General features: G+C 46.3%; 1 protein-coding gene across 7 annotated transcripts in view; it reads left to right on the top strand.

Moving 5' to 3' along the window:
* Nucleotides 1–1,968: 1,968 nt before the first annotated feature.
* DACH2 (dachshund family transcription factor 2) overlaps nucleotides 1,969–19,392 on the top strand; it is an 839,221-nt gene continuing 821,797 nt past the window's right edge. For 3 of the 7 annotated variants that reach the window (XM_085607798.1, XM_085607796.1, XM_085607795.1), the window contains exon 1: nucleotides 1,972–2,591. In XM_085607798.1, the coding sequence (XP_085463924.1) occupies nucleotides 2,113–2,591 (479 nt within the window). In that variant the 5' untranslated portion in view covers nucleotides 1,972–2,112. Of the gene's footprint in view, nucleotides 2,592–19,392 lie in introns of all 7 variants that reach the window. The other 4 variants (XM_085607794.1, XM_085607793.1, XM_085607797.1 and 1 more) reach the window with 3 other exon arrangements.

Raw genomic sequence — 19,392 nt, 5'->3', positions numbered from 1 at the left:
CAGAATGGATGACTGAACACTTTCTTCAGTTAAATGCGGCCAAAACTGAAATCCTGCTGTTTGGTGCTGCACTAACTTCCTGGTCCCCTGAGAGGTGGCCGACAGTGCTAGGCCCTGCCCCTTTACCAACTTCGGTGGCAAAAAATCTAGGGGTCCAGTTGGATGCACAGTTATCAATGAAGGATCAAGTTATGACCACTACCAGGACCTGCTATCACACCTTGAGTCTGCACCGCAGAGTGTTCATGTGGCTACCCGAAACTGTATGCAGAACTTTAATTCACGCTTTGATTATAGGTCACCTGGACTATTATAATGATTTATTGGCATCAGCGAATGAGTCTTCTCTTAGCAGACTGCAGATCATCCAGAGTGTGGCTGTACGCCCAGCTCTTAACAAACCACCCCGCACCTCCCCCGGGCCATTATTGAAAACTCTCCATTGGCTTCCAATCCGCCAGAGAATAAAGTTTACGCTCTGTTGCTTTGCTCACAGAGCTCTTTATGGCACTAGCCCGAGTTATATGGCGGACAAGTTCAAACTGTACTGCCCGAACCGGTGTCTCAGATCGGAAGGTAAAAAGTTGTTGGTTGTCCCTCGTCTTAAGAAAAAACGATCCGGAGGCAAAACTGTTGCCTATCTGGCGCCAATATACTGGTATTCTCTACCAGAGGACTTACGTAAATGTCCCAGTCTTCCCCGCTTCAGAAAACTTCTGAAGATGGAATTATTCAAGACTTGAGCTATGGGAAACAGTGCCTGACTGACCTGTTTCTATGTTAGCGTGGAGATCCCCCTTCGGGGATGATTTCAGCGCTCTATAAATTCCCTACATTCATATATGCACACAAAACCAGCTGATGCTTAGAGGAAGGGGTTTTGCAATAGGGAAAAAATGTCTTTCAAATGGAGAAAAAAAGTTTTGAAGCAGTTCCATTACAGTATCGTGGTTATGCGTGGGTAAAGCTATGCCTGTTACATTTGTGAAAAGAACCCCAGAACTACTTCTGGGAACCTGCGAGTGCTACAGCTTTCCAAGATTACACATAAAATGCTTAGTGAATTTCGATAACAGAAAGAAATGCGCCTCAAACGTAAATTTCCAACTTCTGAGTGCGGCCAGAGATTCTGTGGGTCATCTTCCCTCTGGCCCTGAGTGGTGTCTTCATCACCGGGGGTGGGGGGGGCCGGGGCAGATAATTTTTTGAGAGGAGGGCGTTGCTCAATGAAGCTACCAGCATCCTTTTACTTGGTACGCAGTCATTGTTTTGAACCACATAATATGCAGAATTTCAAATATTCTTAGAGATGTAAGTGTTGAGTTCATGTATTTGCGACATTCGTGCTGAATAGGCATCAAACAAGTGGTACCCAAAGTCCTTATTTTGGACCACATAATATGAAGAATTTCAAATATTTTTAGAGATATGTCTGCGTAGGATATATATTGCCGAATAGAATACCACTAAAAAAGACACCAGCGAATTTTACTGCATTGCGTTTCTCGCGAAATATTGCTAAATTGGTATGCATTCCACACAAGGCGTAAACTGCACGTAAACAGACGCCACGATAAAAACACACATAACTAAGTAAATAAAACATTGATGTGCAGTACTGAAGACAGCGCATGGGAGCAAGGACAGCCATATCATTAAGCTTAAATTAAGTCAGCATGCTGCTGCTCTGGCCCAGGATAGGATATCCTAAGAGAAGTTTCCGAAAAAGCGCCGTTTTTCAAACTTCAGTGCACTAGCTCGGAAGTTGCTTCCCACAGCAGTAAATAAACAGAAGGACGCCTCGGCCCTCCAGAGCAGTGCAGATTCAGGGGGAGTTTGGGGGAGGGCAGGCGAGGCACAGCTGCCATCAGATTGGCAGGGCTGTAATCAGAGGGGAGCCCTGTTATCAGGAGGAGGGGGATTGGCTGCGGGGACTGCCAGTCTCCGGGGCAGGGGCCGGCTCTCGTGAGCGGTGACTGACTGCTGGCTGCTGCTCGCGCTGGTCCTGTTTCACACACACTTCTATTGCTGAGCGCTGACGGGCGGACAGCGAGAGAGAGGGTAAACAGAGGGAAGAAGATACCGAGAGAGAGAGAGAAAGAGGAAGGGAGCATGGCTGTCTCAGCACCTCCGCCGGTCATCTCTGCCAGCCCCAGCGAGGGCTTGTTCAGGGCTGACCCCCTGTACTCCAGTCCGGCAGAGTCCCCCCGCCTCACCAGCAGCATGCTCAACAGTTTCATCACCAGCAGCAGCAACAACAGCAGTAGCAGCAGCAGCGCCGGCAGCCTGGGCGGGGGCGCCGAGTGTAAGATGGTCGACCTGCACGGGGTGAAGGTGGCCTCCTTCTTGGTGGAGGGCCAGGAGCTCATCTGCCTGCCGCAGGTCTTCGACCTCTTCCTCAAGCACCTGGTGGGCGGGCTGCACACCGTCTACACCAAGCTGAAGCGGCTGGACATCGCGCCCGTCGTCTGCACCGTGGAGCAGGTCCGCATCCTGCGGGGGCTGGGGGCCATCCAGCCCGGGGTGAACCGCTGCAAGCTCATCACCAGGAAGGACTTCGAAACTCTTTACAACGACTGCACCAACGCCAGGTAAGACCGCCCCCTTCTGCGCCGACCAACTTTGTGCCGGTGCCTCCTCTGCGCGCGCCTGTCAGCAGCATCCCGTGAGCAGGCGCTGCCGCCCGTCTTCTGCCAGGCTGTGCGCTGCCTTTTATATCAACCAACTTCTTCGTTAATTATGAGCCGCAAATGAATGTGTACATTTCTACTTATTTTTCTCCTGGAGGGTTTATTTTGTTACACTATGTGTTTGTTTATCTTTCTTGGTCAGGTAGCAAAACGTATTCTTCATCAATTTATTTGGAATTCCTGTTAAGGTATATTCTGTGTTAGACCCTAGGTACCGTCCAGCCGTTTACAGAGGGCGCACATGGTGATGTGTGCATTCTAGTGGTGAATTAATATTTCCAGTGCACGTGGGGATGCTTCTACCGTGCACTCTTCCTGAGCTGCGGGTGTTTGGTACTTCAATAGTGCACATTTTCAGCACAGCTGTTGCATGGCAGTGGATAGCTCCGCTGTTCATCACCTCCGCTTCCTGCGGACTGGCCCAGAGGTAAATCTGGCGGGTACCAAATACGCCAGAGGTGTGGCAGACGACTGACCCTGCAGCAGCCCTCCTGTCATTCGAGAGATACCCGCCTGCTGGACTTCTCCTATAGGCCAGTTTGGCCTTTGCTCTTGGTCCTCGAGATCAGGTTAGATCCGGATTTATCACACAGAGGAAATGAGTTAATGAAGGTGACATCAGCAAACCGGCGCGTGTGCCTGGGGATACCCAGAGGGACACACTGCCTGCTGGGAGGGGGGGAGGGGGGGGGGGTGGGGGGTGAATCCTCTCACTGTGAGATGGTGTGGCGTGGAACCGCTCACTGCAGGTTGGGGGCAGAAGAGGAGTCGACTCCCTGTGGGCTGGTATGGGAGGCAGCCAGCTGCTCACTGTGGGATGGTGTGGAGTGCTTCTCCTCTCTAGAGGCTGCAAGTGAAAAGAGCCCGCTGGCTGTGAGCTGGTGTCGGAGGCAGCCACTCACCATGAGATGGTGTGGTAGACAGCCACTCACCGTGGGATGGTGCGGAGTGGAGCAGCCCACTGGAGGCTGGGAGTGAAAGAGTCCGCTCACTGTGTCTGACGTGGAAAGGCGACCACTTGCTGCAGGCTGGCAGGGACACGAGGAGGCCACTCACTGTAGGCTGGTATGAGAGGCGGCCACACACTGTGTGGGGGTGCAGGAGCAGGCCGCTCACCAGTGTTGGGCTTCTGTACACAGGCAGCCACACGCTGCATGCTGTTGCGGAGAGGCAGGCAAGAGCAGTTAGGCAGACATTCACTATGGACTGTTGTGTAGAGGCAGGCACTCACTGTGGACAAGTGTGAAGAAGTCACTCACTGGGTTTGTGAAGAGAGGCACCTGCTTACTGTGAGTTGGTGTGTAGACTGGTGGTGAAACCACAACTCACTGTAGGCTGGTGGGTAGAGGCAGTCACTCACCGTGGGTTGTGTGGAGAGGCAGGTAAACACAGTGGGTTGTGTCGAGAGGCAGGCACTCACCGTGGGTTGTGTGGAGAGGCAGGTAAACACAGTGGGTTGTGTCGAGAGGCAGTCACTCACCGTGGGTTGTGTGGAGAGGCAGTCACTCACTCTTGGTTGGTGGTGATATGCAGCCACACGATGTGAGACTCACCTCATTGGGGCTGCGAAACTCCATTTCCCATTTAAAGGATATTTTATGCAATTAATATCCGGGGGAAACATTTATAGAGCAACATTAGACTTAAATTCCTTGTAGACACTACAGTGCTGAACATATATGGCTAGAGGCTAGATGTTTCACATACCAAAAGTTGCCCATCCTATTTAGGGACTCCCAATTTTGGCAGAAACTCGTCTGAGATGCAGGATTTTAGTGATCTTCCCCTAAAATGATATTAGGGTATATATCGGGCAGATGGGATTAGAACACACCTGCGGCCCGAAATCAGCAAGAATGAGTACATGAGCCATTCGACCTTACTAGTTCCTGACGACACCCTGAATATGAAATATTGCACATCGGGGTCTGCACTCAGTGAGAGAAGTGTTCTTCAGTTTAGAGGCGGCCCCCTGAGCCCTCGAGGCTTTCACTCATAAACGCTTTCACGGGACTTTCTCTCGGAACAGGATAGTCTTGAGTGCAGGCTCTAGCCTCCCACGAGGAGAAGAGCGCGCCATTCCGCTGTGGCACCTGTCCTGCGTCGGAGTGAGCTGGCACCGGCAGCGGAGCACAAGTTTCGCGTGTAAAAGTTTGAGCGCGCTCCACGCGCACTTGACGCCCAGAAACTCTTGCAGGGACTGCTGAGAGGAAGGCAGGGGCTCCGCTCTGCTTCCAACCCCCGTCTCTCTTCCTCTCGTGCGACCCCCATAGGTAAGAGGCACGGGCCCCCAGAACTGAATCCCCCATAAAACGTCAGGCTCCAACTGGTGCCCCCTCAGAGCCGTGCCCCAGTCTCTATTCAGAGGTGCACCTCCAGCTGTACTAGACACGTGCCGCGCGCACCAGGACGCCTTAGCCTGCATTAGGACACTTATTTGTTGAGTGGGGAGTTTCATGGAGCGCTACGATTTTTTTTCGGCCACTTCCTAGCGCCATAGTTGGATCGTATAAAGCACGTTGAATGGAGAGGAGATTAGAAGGCTCATCAATGAATGGGAGGTCCCAGTCTGATAAGCTTCATCTCGAACCCCTGCGAGGGTCGATGCCTTTAGCACCTCTGCACACACCTCTACTGGCACCTGCGTGTGCTTGGGTCGGTCTAGACGGCTACCCACAGATGCAATGTGTGATGTTCAATGCCCCTCATCCCTAGAGTTGAAGCGCTGTGAACTAGTTGTGACACGGCATGTTTAAAACATATGAACTGCATAAATAACAGCATATATAATTTGGGATGTGAGAATAGTTTTTGTATTTTTACACTTATTATTCACTAGCTCCACTACAATTAAAGCAGCCCTTTTTGCATGGCGAGCATTGTTTTTTCGGCCATGTGTCTGGATACATTTTAAGACCCTCTAACGGGCTCGTTAAGCTCTGTATGTAAGTGTCTCTCTTTTTTGAGGAAAAACGTAATTATTTTATTACATCTCAATCTCTCAGATCCACAAATGCCCTGCTGTTTTCTGAGGGCGTTGATCTCAGAGATCCACGGAGGTGGTAGATTGGTTTCTGTATTGACTTTTTAAATGTGGGGTGCTCTCCGTTTTCTTTCCATTTATTTCACAACCCAAGACTATTACAACTGAGTGACCGCGCTTATAATGCTCCTGCTACCCATGAAAAAGGTCTCTTGGTGCAGACATCAAGCAAAAAGTATCTGATCATCAATTAAAGGCACTCTAGTAATAGCAGCGCCCTGATGCCAGGTGCACTAGCCATAGTGCAACGTATATGTGCATGTAGCTTTAGAAGGCATTTATTTAATGCTCACTCAGGTCTTGGGACATCACCATATCTTGCTACGAGGTGGACTCACTCGCACAAGATTCTGTCAGTGGGTGGGCGCCCCGCGCCCTACCTACCCGTACTTTACTGTCACTTCTCAGGCTTTTAATAGCACATTGCAAACATTTCTCCAAGAATGAATGATCAGCCTTGTATATTTAGCACAATCCCTCGCATTCAATTGCCTTGCAGTCGTACCTTTGCTGTTTAGCTCCTTGTTGCATTTACTGCAGGAGCCTCAGGACCCCCCATGCAGCAAAATGTGAGCCAGATAATGGTGGTCACTCACTGACTTCCGAGGGAGGACATGTGTAGGGGCCATGAGCTAGAATACTTGTCCTCCTACTGGTCTATTGGAAACACTGGACAACAACCCAAGGACCTACAGTTTGGGGGGCACAGGGCAGAACGTTCTCCTTACACTCAGATGCTGTTCTGGGGGAACCACTATTGGAAAACCAAATGCGATTCAGCGGTAAAGCGAACACATTCTGACAGCAGGCTCATTGGTGTAACGCAAAACAAAGGCGCCACCCCGCATAATGTGGAGAGGGGCCCTGGTCTCCCATATCTCACAGATATTCACTGGCCTTTAGCTAAATGGAGGCCCCTGACAGGTTAAGGGTTCCCTGGAGAGCTTGAGGCCCCCCTGTGCTGTAGGGGCTGCTGGGGTCTGTGATACGCCCATGAGCAGCCTAAATCATCTTCCATGTTCAATGGATAACTACTTTGATTATTGTAACCATATTAGGCATTCAGTGTGGTTGTTTTGCATGTCAGGTGACTATTTGTCATTTCTCGGACCCCAGTTCATGCCACAGCTAACAGACACCTGTTCTGTTTCAGTCAGAAGTAATATTTTGTAGGTAGAGTAGATTTTTATGGGCTTTTTAATAGAAAGTGTCACTATACTGGCAATCTGTTAGTTCATACACCAGTATGTGTTTATTTGCACCATCCCAATTAGGACGATACACAGCAGGATACAAGGGTGAAAACAAAAAATCCAAATATTATTACATAGTTCACAGAATGACAGCCGACTGGAAGAGAAAGAAAATCAATGTTCATTCCGAGCACGAGTCGCAAGAGTGCCACGCCATCACTGCGGGTCATGAAAAGGCACCGGCGGAGGTTAATACACTACTGAACATCAGCCCTTCAAGCCTGCGCTGGTCCCTCCTGCGTGCACTGCTAGAGGCACCTGCGATTGTTAGTGCAGTAAAGTAGAAATGATGTGATCGGTGCACGGTCAATAAGGGAAAAAAAACTAGAAGATGCACCAAATGTCTTGGTGAAGCATCAGGAATGGCCCCAGTGAGAGAGGTGCGGGCCACAAAATGTTCTGTCACCCAAGATCCCGAAAACCTGGACCTGCATGTTGTCAAATTTCCTTGAACCCTGCACCGGTCTGTTGGTTCAGCTTTCAGGAGCGTGAGAGCAGATGCAGACATATCCACCTTGACTTTGGGAGTTGTCAAGCGCTTGAACTGGCATCAGATGAAGGATCAGATATTTTACGGAGGGACCAGCATGTAGGTGGGCGTTGATACAAGAGTGGCGGGAGGAAATTCACTTTGTGATAGTCACCATACAAATGGACTCACTCACTCGCTTGTTTTCTTACCTGCTCGCTTGTAGGCTCATTCACTCACTTGTTCATTGGATTGTTAACTCACTGATCCAATCACTCGATCGAGATTCCCAATAGTACATTGATACTATACTGACCCATCCAATTTAGCTCACATGCCCTCCGTATTCACTTTTCTTTCTGTTTGCAACATCAGAAATGAAGGAATGGGAACATTCCTGCAAGGTTGGCTCGTTTAGTAATTTTAATGCTCCAAATCAATTCAGATAAATGAGTTATACCCTTTGCCTGTCATTCCAGTGTTCCCAAGGAGCAGAAGAAAAACACAAAAGCAGTTAAAGATGCACTCACTGTGTAGGCGCACTATTTAGAGATAAGAAGAACCCAACAGTTATGCATGTACACTGCCTATGTGTCTAAGGGCTACATTTGTAATCTACAATCAGACTCACGATGTGTATTGCTCAATCGTTCATGGGTGTTCGTGTTCTGCTGCAGTTATTTTTGTCCCGGGCTGCCCAGTCCTGTAGAAACGAGGATAGATCAGCCTGTGGTGGGAAATGGAATTCCTTACCCTGTGTGCTCACCACATTTGTCTGCTCACTGCTGGCGATCTGCGGCTCTGCTCAGACACCATGTGCCCTGGTATAGAGTATCTTGCACAGAGGTAAGGGTGCCTGTCGCCCTGTATCCGTTACAGACCCTCTGAAACCGTAAACCTCCCTTTAAACTGGCTATTTATCCTGCGCTGTCCTCCAGCAGCTTAGTAGTATTAAATGCATGCTATCGTGTTTGCGGGGTGTGTTCGACAAGAAACCCAAGCCGCCGCCACAACCTGTTTTTATTCCCCAGCCCGGTTTCATTTGTAGCTAGGAACCAGATGACAATGCTGCAATAAAGACGTGCTTGCGGACAATGCAACCCATCTGGGGCTTTTGAACTTCTAATAACTTCTCCGGGGCAGTGTGGGGAATAAGTCTGTTTGAAGTTAGTTTATACATCCAGTTATTAGTTCAGTATAGGCGAACTCTCCTCCGCCTTCCAGGAGGTGGAGGACCTGAACAATGTACAGCCAGCAAGCTAGCCAGGGATTGAAAGCCCTTGAGCAAGCATTGTCCCACAACATGACCCCAGGCTTTCTGCACACTCTTCCCCATCGCGATACGCTCCGCTGAGAGTCTGAGTTCAGCAAACTCTCTTATATCAGGTTATGATCGAGATGAACTTATTAAGAATGCATCTACTGGCGTAGCGTAGGGCGTACAAATAACCAGCGGCCGCTAACCTTGAATTCTGGGTTCTATTCCTCTGTGAACTGTTGTGGTTGCCCTCGCACCCCAGTGCAAACTCTTATTTCCACTTCTGTGATCATATTCTCAACCCTAATTAAGCATTGAAAGGCGAGATCTCCCTTTCCCTTTGACGAACACAAGCAGAATGGCAGATTTGTTGCTCTCAACCACCGGCTGGCTACGTGTGATCACAATAAGAGTGCAAGGTGGTGCAAAGATTGTGCCTATTGGCTCAGAATATTTGAAGAGAATTCACTTTTACAGAACGGTCCAATTCAATATTCAGAAAAAGAAAGGTTTTTTTTTTAGGTTTTTAAGCAAAATTATTTTCCAATAATCCTTCCATTTGTCCATGACTCTCTGAAGGCGTGAAAACGATCATGGATATAAGGAAATTCAGAAAGATGTCCAAAGTTTGTGATTATCTGTAGATGTCTTGCAGCGGCAGATGTATGCCTCATTATTTTTCTAAACAGGGTAGAATGATCATTCAAAATACACTTACATGTTTCTTCCCTGCCCTTTGAATGATGCAACATTGTGGAAGGACATGCCAGAAAACATCGCCTTCCCCAATACCCTGTGAACACTGAGCATGTTTAAATCCCAACAAAACTTTATAGTCATTCACCGGAAAGGCACTCTTAAGGGAACAGAAGCTCATTCAAGTCCCCTAGCGTGCACGGAGGGCGACGGTTCGCTCAGGGAGGGTACTTTGTGTGCAGGATTTAATGTGGGTAATTGACATGATGTTCTCTGCCCAGAGATCAATGGACAAGAGGCGCACATACACATCTGAATAACATTACATTTATTAATATTAATCCAAAAGAAACCGACTGATCCCAGCAACACACGGTCCATCCAATAAAAAAGAAATTGGATCTGCTAGGCAACTTTAACTGTTCATCAGTAGCGTTTGCCAGTTGGTCAAGAAGGATGCAAATATTACGCATTTCTACTATTGATTCATGATTCCCATGTTAGAAGAACAGAGCTGGCTTTACCATTGAATCAATCTTGCATGCATGCCGGATCGCGGTGTTTGTTTGAGTGTGAAGAGTAATCCACGCTCCCCACTTGTCGCAGTAGATCGCGCGGCGCATTGTGAGGAGCAATCTGTGCTCTCCCCTTGTCCCGCGCCCCCAGACCTCTTTCCCTTTGTCCACACCAGCATTCCGAGCATACCCCAGCCTGCCCACGACATTCCCAATCTCTGGCGACACATTGATATGGAAGGCATTCGAAAGAGACCTTATCCAAACTCTTTATTTTAACACTGACTTAAATAAACTCTAGTAGGTAGCTTCAGGGTAGTAGCCCTCCTCGCTTCACCGAAGAATGATCTTCCTTGGTTTAGCAAAGTCCCCAAAACTTTAAACTACTTGCGTACTAGTTAATACATTTATAATCTATTAGACCTAACTTTTCAGCAGTTTTATGCCCGTCATAAGAAATTACGTTTTCAATAAATTCTTGATACGATTATCAAGGTCTTTGAGTCGAATGGTTTATAAATGTAGGTTGAGCAGGCTCTTTCGCCTGCAGTTTTAACTTCTGTGCTGAGCTAAACAACCAACAACCCTTCCACTTGTTAATGGAACAAAGGCATTGAATTCCGCTCAAGACGTTTTCGGATTAATGACATTCGGCTGCTTATTCAAAAGGCCTCGGCCAGCCCCGTCTCCCTTTCACCATTTCAACCTGCAGAACCCTGCGCTGTCACTTCAAATCACACATTTCTAAAAAATAAATTAAAAAAAGCCCACGAAGGGACGCTTAAATACATTTGCTTTGCTAGGGAAATTGAGCATTTGCGCCCAATAAGCCTGATTGTGGCTCTGCATGCAAATTGTGTTTTGATTTATCTCTTTTGCACTTTTTTCCATTCGAATTGATCTTGCATTAATTTCTGCGCGCGGCTCTGTGAGGCTGCAGATGCTGCCCTGTGTTTAATAAATCAATGGGACAGATCTGAATGAATCACTTCAGATGGATTCTCTGCTCGGTTTGATGTCTAGATGTTATTCTTAGCTTGTTATCATGACAGATGCATTAATGTTCCCGTACACTGCCAGCAATGTCAAAGAGACGAGGGTTCTTAAAGTGGCAGCGGCCCTTTTTTTTCGCACGCTGTCGGGGGAGTGCGTTGTGGTTCAATGTTCAGCTGGAAGAAATAAGCCCTTCTGTATGGAATCCCGTCCTGGGAATGAGATGCGAGCGAAACGCGTCTTCCAAAGAATGGTCTGTGCGGTGTGTTTTTAGAGAGGATGTTCTCATCTTTTGCTTCAAAAGACCAGAATTTAAAAAAAAGAAGTGAATCTTCTTTTTTTCAGTACAACCATTTCTTTGCATTAAAGTTTCATGGAGACAAGCCCATGAGGATGTGTAACAGCAGCACACGTGATCAAGTCATGCTGCAAATGTCACAATCCATAGAGTACACCAAGCGGCGCAGATCAGGAAAAAGAACCTCCCTCAAAGACCAATCAAGTACTTCTTGACTTGGGTGAAATGCAGATTCCATGGGTGTCCAACTGGAGACCCCTGAGCGCCACCTGGGTTTCAAGTCTCTGTTGCAGAAAGCGGGAAGGGGGTGGAAGCTGGTATCAGGTTCTAAATGTTTAGAGGTCAGGCTAGGAAGCAAGTGTAGTGAGAATTCAACAGCAAAGTGGAGAAGCAACCCGAGCTCAGGTGGCTTGGAGGCAGGTGGGTTTGCGATAGGTTCGCCATCTCTCTAGGCCCTCGCTATGCTGACGCACCCAGCCGAGCCGCCATCGTAGACCGTGCACACATCTGCAGAGTTCTGTGACAGGACAGACTGATATAATGAAAATGAAGGAAAAAGATGGAAATTGCACCCAGGTTAAGAATTCTGTAATCTCTCCTCGCGGCACTAGAAGTATTCATGGGGTAAGGTTACTAGTCATGAATTTCGGTTTCCAGACAGCGGGTTTTCCTGTCTACCACAGAGGTGGCAAATGACCCAACAAGCCCATGCTGCTAAGAGACAGAGGGCCCCTGATGCCTAGAGTTTAGGAACTACCTGGATTCAGATACGCAGATTACAATTTCATCGTTTCTCTCTCTCTCTCTTGCAAGTATGTTTCAGTTATTTTCCATGATTGGTAGATGGTAATAAAAGAGCAGGTTGCATCATATCTTAAACAATTTTAATAGGTACCATGTTTTAATTGTTATCGACTGTTTCAATACGTAACATGCAGCTTTAGCATTAAGCATTGCTGCTTCACAAAGATAACGAATGCTTACATGAAGTAAATAGCCACAGTGTCGCATTTACACCTGAGAATCTCCGCGATCCCTTGCACCAGACTTTGAATGTCCAAGCTCTGCTTGGTGGTGTCTCCCAGTTTGAATTTAGTGTGGCTGCCAATGAACAGATTCTAGGAGCACCCACCAGAAGACACTACCAGAAGTGCTCTGTGGATCCAGAGAGTTTTGGTTTTTGTTTTAGCACCATTATTAACAGGAGCACCTCAGATGACTATTTTTATTTTTCTAATAAAAAATTTGATTTTCAAGATAAGCGATTTGTTCAAAATGCAAACAACCTCTACTTGCCGCAACGAATGTAGAAAGCAGAGCATTGCCATTGACAGGACAATGAAACGTGGAGCGCTTCATGAAAACTCTACTGTAAAGACTTTCTTTCATAAACAGTTTCAATTCTTTATTAATTCTCACTGAACGTAGAACAGCCCTTTACAAAGTGAAACTCTCAAAGCAACCTTTAAAAAAGCACTTGGCAATGTATGATATATTTCGCAGGCTGCACAACAGTAGTCGTGAATCGTTTGGATTTACTTATAGTTTTCAGGAGGGGGTCTAGTCCTAGGACGGGCGTTAAACACTGGCTCCACGTGCCTGCATCCACTCTTTGCCTCATATTTTCCCTCCCATTGGCGTTCAAACTTTACTAATTTTGCCCGATGGTAGTTTCAGATTGGCTTAAGGTTTCTACTGGGCTTTTTCATTTAATTACTGTCATTTTGTATTGCCTGCTAATTGTTTTTCTTGATGTGTAATCATGGGGCGCCTTGATCGGTATTCGGGGAGGGGTTAGCATTTGAGGATCATTTTTCAAAGGTGGCAGCAGGAAGGTTTCTGCTAGTTCATTTTGTTTCTAAGGGATCAATGATGGGTGGAAGAGGCTCTCTGGTTCCTGCTGATTTAAGGGCGTTTTCTGGTTCCTGTTTTTGTGCCCTTACCAAGCCTGTAGGATATCCATTGTACATCCTTGGACAAACATCTTTTGTAGCAGGTGGTGTGGCACCAAGTGTGTGGTAAAACAGAGTATCTTTGACCATCAGGGTGCATCACTTTCGAATATTGGGTCACTGCTAATTCACGCCCTTGTAATCTTATCTGTTTCACGTCTAAATGATGGGTCAATGTGTTTTTTTTCAAAGTCTCCAAAAGTTGAATTAAAATGTGGACGTGTCTGAGAGGGAATGTGTTTTAGGAACTGTTCCATGCCTTAGACTTGTATTCCACTTAGTGGCAAAGTGTATGCAACACCGGCTTAATCGTTGCATGCCCGTTCTGGTGCAGAACATAAGTTCTAGTTGACAACACATAGTATCACGCACAGTAGCACCATATGAAAGGCACACTTCGCACTCATAATGTCACTGTGTTTAAAATTCACTACTTACTCCATTCACAAAATTGATTTCAGGTTCCAAAGCGCCCATGTGTCTACCGGCAAACGGGAAAGTGCTTTATTCACAGTGCACTAAAGGGAAGGTTAGACCTACCTGTAGATTAATGGAAACCTAGTGCCCGTGGATTATGGTTACGCACACAATCACCAGCTTAATACTGCTACTTGGAATCATTTCACTGACAAGGTTACTGACATTTCATGTTAAAAGGCACTCTTGTGCTCTATGGAGAAACTTTGTCATCCAAAAGCTAAGTTTCAGCAGGACCAAGAACTATGCACATCCATTGTTCATACAGCCATTGAAATATAATGTATACATGTTATATTTATCCTTTGAACGTGTGTTAGTACAGTGAGCATTTAGGAATCAGGACATTTAATTTTATTGCTAGCTCTCATATCTATATATTTTAATATGCTTTGGTAAAAAGCCAGGCAGACAAGCAAAGCTTTAATTGATGGACTGCAGCGATATCTTGGTTCCTATATTTCAGTCACTGTACAGTATAGAACTATGTGTGCAAAGAATGTTTATATTCATTCTTAGAAGTTCAACATCTGCTCCTGTTAGTAGTCAGTTGCAAGTGGGTAAAAGGTCAAGGGCGGTATTGAGCTCCAATTCACCTTTTTTATTAATTTGAAAGAAGCAGTGGTGGAGTCTGCAGAAATCCCCTAGACTCGTTTGGTTCGATTCACTATAAACCAGTGCGGGTGCGTCCCTTTTGAGAGAGTCCCTGGAGCATGTCTGCTCACCAGCACTTCTAGCATCCTTCTTGTCGCATGCTTTCATGATAGGACATGGCACTCACTGGTGCTGCACTATCTCCCCAGAGATATCTTTATGTTGGGAATAATCTTCTTCAGAATGGGCAGACCAGTGGCGTAACGAAACTTGAGGGAGCCCCCCCTGTAAAGTATATGGAAGGGGCACCCAGTCAGGAGGTCTCAGGCTTGGGGCCTTCTGCCCGTGCACTGTGACAGAGGGGGCCCCCTGGAGCTCAGGCCCCACTCCCACCTGCACTGCGGGGACTGCGGAGGGCTATTGTTACGCAACTGGTGCAGCCTATGCAGGGAACAACAGCACAGCCACAGACGACCTATTGGAGCTGGTAGCACAGAGACGCCAATCACGTATTACGGTGCATTAAAAAAGAAAGAAAGAGTAGCACTTCCCCATGCAGTTAGAGTACTGTGTTCAGGTCCTGATACCACTACAGAACTAGACATCGACAAACGTGAGGACATACAGGCGATGCAATCACATGGAAAGGTTCTTCACGTATGAAGCAAGACTGAAAAATTCTAGAGTTGGCAGCTACAAGGGGAGGTACATACACATCTATATGTATATTTTAAGGGAAGTATTAGGAACGGGTCCAATAACAAGACTCAATGTATTCTAATCAAAGATCTATGGCTTAAGCCTATATAAAATGAAATTGGGTTGCATACTTCTTAACCCTTTGGAGCCTTTACAGCGAATAATTACTAAATAGTCTTCATAGTAGTAGATTGGTAACTACTTAGGCATTTGCTTCAAAAGTAACATCTATGAAGCAATAAGTAGGTTAACACGCTGATTGCTCAGCACCTTCGCTGATTCTGTGGCAAGGGGACTCCCCAAGGTTCCTTGCGACCATGGATATTTGCGATTCTATGGTTCCGTGAGTGTGCAGTGGTTTTGTTCCAACTCTTTCTGGTTCTTTGTGTACAGCATTGTGATGCTGTATTGCGATGGACCACGATGAATATTCGCTTGACCTCTTGGTCACTTTTCTCATAATTGAGCTCTCTTGTACAGCATTAAATAGGGCATCTGTCCAAGCAGATTAGTGTCTAGCTCAGATCTCTTTGTCGTGCCCTAAAATGTTTTTGACAATCCTTCATCGCAATACCTTAGGAACCTATTTAATCACGCCTCACTCTCTACCTGTCCCTCATCCACTCACTGTGTAATTTATGTGTTTAGCCACCAGGTGTACTATAACTATACTGGGTTTAAAATTCTTGTTGGTGGGTTTCACCAGCACACTAGAAAGCAGAGCATTGTATCAGTCATTTATCATAAATTGTCTGAGGGACAGCTTCAGATCAGTATATTTACTTAGTATTTCAATACCACTTTTATTACATAGGTGGCGTCGCACACACTGTATACTAATCCACAGTCTAGGTACAATAATAAAGTAACGTCAGTTGCACAGTTTAGAATGGTAATGCGCACACTCGCAGTGTACGCCTGGATAGTGGAGTGCATAGTGGTGTAATTTGATTGGCGGACTTGCTGTTCAGTGCCAGGGCTGGTGGTGGTAAAAGTCAATTGTAAACTCTGCTCTTCGTATTTAAATTTTGACATCACATAACATGTGTCTCTTGTTCTAGAAAATCCTATTCTTAGCTCTGCCAGGATTACCTACAGACGTTTCAAGAAATTTGATTCAATTAATTAGCACCACTGTTTAGAAATACAAATGTTCTAGTCTCTATTATATTATTTTCACCTTGAATTATTGCAGACGTTTTCTCTAAAAACAAACTCACTTTTTTTCAGTAAGCATTTACTGGAATTTCTCCGTCTAAAACCGAATTGAATTACTGTTCAATTCCTTTTTTTTTTTGGTGGTCTCTGATTTTGGGAATGTTCCTTGAAAGTTCCTAATTTACAAATACTTGTGCAACCTTGAGCGTCCACCCCACATCTCTAACCTCTGCCTTACACTTCCTCCGGCCAGCAAGTAAAGATGAACACTCTTCCTAGCTAGGACTTGCCCCTGGCACCCTGTGATTGTATATGTAATCCTTCTCAGGTGCTCCCCTATGACACATTGCTAACCTCCTCCACAGGTACTGATGTTTAATAATGCAAAGGGGTCAATCCGGGGTTATTTCACGCTTCTGTGTAACTTATCTGTATTGATGATTGATAGTTACTATGTTGTTCATGTGCAGTAGCCCACCTAAAGCACTTTAAGAGGCAAACAGAGACTCCCATCCCAGTAGGTGTGGTCGGGTCAACACAAATGATGGCGGGAAGCTGTTGCAGGCGGTCACTGCAGGATGTTCTTATTGCCATTCGGTCCAGTTGGCAATGTGGCGGCCAGTGTTTTTCATGATTACAGAGGTACACGCTTGGCAGTGCCAGCATTGTCGGGAAAGGCATTTTGTAAATCACATGACCCTTAAAAATTGTTTGCAAACGACCATGTCTCCTACTCCACACCATTTCCAAACTGGTGCACGTGGCAGATTCCATCATGTCTGAGAGAAAGGCACAGCTCAGGCTTTTGCAATGCTGCAGACCAAGATGAGTGTTAAAAGTCATCTTCTTAGTTGGTGGCATACTAGTCAGGACGAACAAGTTAGACAACACGCTTGCCTTTAGGAGAACAGCAGAGCCCTATAGGCGTAGAGCTGTTACTGTTTCCTAGCTCAAGCACCATCGCTGGCCACATGGATGTTCCCTCCATGGAAGGCTGCAGTGCTGGCCACATGGCAGTTCAGAGTGAGCAGCACTAAAACTCAAGACGGAGAATATTCATCTGCCTTTTACTTCTTTAAAGGCAGAGTATAAGCGCCCGGAAGGAGCGCAAGAGCCGTGCACTTGGAATATTCTTTTTCCTTCAAAGGCATCAGACCAGGATTGGTATTGTGTTCCTGGACCTAGACTGCTCTGGGCGAAGAGCGCATTGTCATGCACTGATGTAAACAATGCACAGACACCCATTATATAATGCCCACCAGAGCCGGACAGGCCGTAGCGGGCGCCGGGCGTTTCCCAGGTGGGCCGCCAGGGTGGGGGCCATTTTTTGTTATCGGGGGCCGGTTTTGCAGTTTAGCTGCAGTTTCAGCCCCCCACTACAAAAGCAGCGACAGTGTTTTCCACGCACACCGCAACTTCTGGCAAATGACTGCTTATTCTTTTAGCATGGAGATTGGCGTTTATTTTCTCCTAAATGAAAACCGAGATGATTTTGTACTGTGAACGATGTGGCCATCTTGCAGGGGTACAGTAGATGTCATTTTTCTATCACATACTAAAACATAAATGCCTGTAAATGACCTGTGAAATGTTCTCAGCTGTTCAGCAAGCTCAAATTATGCATCTTTCGTGCAATTCTGAAGCATAATGAAAACAACGATTTTGATACAATCAACAGAAATCAAGACATACATATTTCCTGAAACCCAATTTCCACACATTATAGTTTGTGCCCTCTTCATCAGTAAAAACCGGTGTGACTGAGCACATTTAGTGGCCATTTCAATAGAAAGCGTGCTCTCTGTCAATGATATGGCGCTGCCGTGCTTTAGTAATATATCGGTGAGAGTGTTCTCGAAGGAGCAGCAACACCTACTTACTGCGCCCTTAGCGCTGTCCTGCTGAACACAGGGGCTGCACTTGTTCTTTCTGTGACGCTTTTTTTTATTTTTGTGTAAACCGGGTTATCATTTATGGTAAGTACACTTGTCGGATTAAAGCTGAGAAGTGTCACTTTGAAATGTGAAAAGGTTAGCAGCAAGTTAATGAAAAAATAAAAGCCCGTGACATTTTTGGTAATTCCAGTCGTCTGTTTTCATCCTTGTAAAAGCGCCACTCACCGTTTGCACCGGGCGATCTTTCAGCAGGGGCGCCCCATCCATCCTTATGAAGCGTTCATAATTATAGAGGGGAAATGGCTGCAAACAAGAAAACAGTCTCTTGTTTAGAATGAGCTCGGCAGATTGGCTTTAACAACTGCTTAGCAGCTGTGCATGTGGAAATGTAGAAATTAGATTGTAGTTATGGAGAAGGGATTTTAATGGCGGCTTTTAGTGAAGGAAATATGTGCTGTCTGTCGACTCAAGGGAGAGCTGCTCCGGCGTGATGCTTCAGTAAAGATCGGTGTGAACGGAAGCCTGTGCGGGACATACGGCGCTCTGCTTCCATCACAGCTGCCCCTTCACTTCTGATCTCCAGACTGTCTGTTTCCAACTTCAAAACGGCGCAGTTAAAATGCGCTCTTTCCTGCCAGCGCATTGACATGATGCGCTGTCATCTGCTTCCACTGATATATTCAGGAGGACCCGACCTGTATGGGGTCATGCTCATGTTATGCTATGCTATATGTTATGTTACATACATGTGCACAGGGCTTTATTGCTGTTAGTATGGCACTGTGGCCCTGATCTGTCAAAAAAGGAGGCTGCTTTCTTATCATTTGAATTGTACCACCGGGAGCATGCACGGCTCACCCTCGAGCTCGGCCCTTGAGCAGGAGCGATTCTGCTATACTGTCTTCATTTGTAAAACCATACGTGCAGCCAAGCTATAAGTGTGCAGAAGCCAGCGCTACGAATACCAACGCTGCCAAATATCAAGGCTGGATAGTCTTAATTCCACCTCATGCTTCTTTAATCCACCACCAAACACTCCTCGCCCTTTAATCTCTGTTGTCCCTTCTTCTCTTCCTCCTTTTTTCCCTCTTTTTTGTTTTTCTCTCTTTTGCTCTGGGTAAAAGTCTGATGTGTAAAAATAACTGCTGGTCCCCCAAAATAAGCTCCAGTGGCCCCATCTGCAAGCACCGGCTCAAATTAAGCACTGCTGTGTCTGTGAGCTTACTCTTTCTGGTACAGGGTGATCCACCCTTGCAGGTCAGGACTGTAGCCCTCATTGTACCTTCAGAGACGGTTTTGTGCTTCACTGGCACGAAGCACCGAATAGCGGCGTTGCTGTGTTTTTGATATCTATTACACAGTCCTTCATGGTTTTTAAATGTCTATAACAATAATAATAATT

This window comes from Triturus cristatus, chromosome 5_2 (assembly GCF_964204655.1).
Source record: "Triturus cristatus chromosome 5_2, aTriCri1.1, whole genome shotgun sequence".
In the NCBI taxonomy this organism is placed as follows: Eukaryota; Metazoa; Chordata; class Amphibia; order Caudata; family Salamandridae; genus Triturus; species Triturus cristatus.
This window is presented reverse-complemented; position numbering and strand designations above follow the sequence as displayed.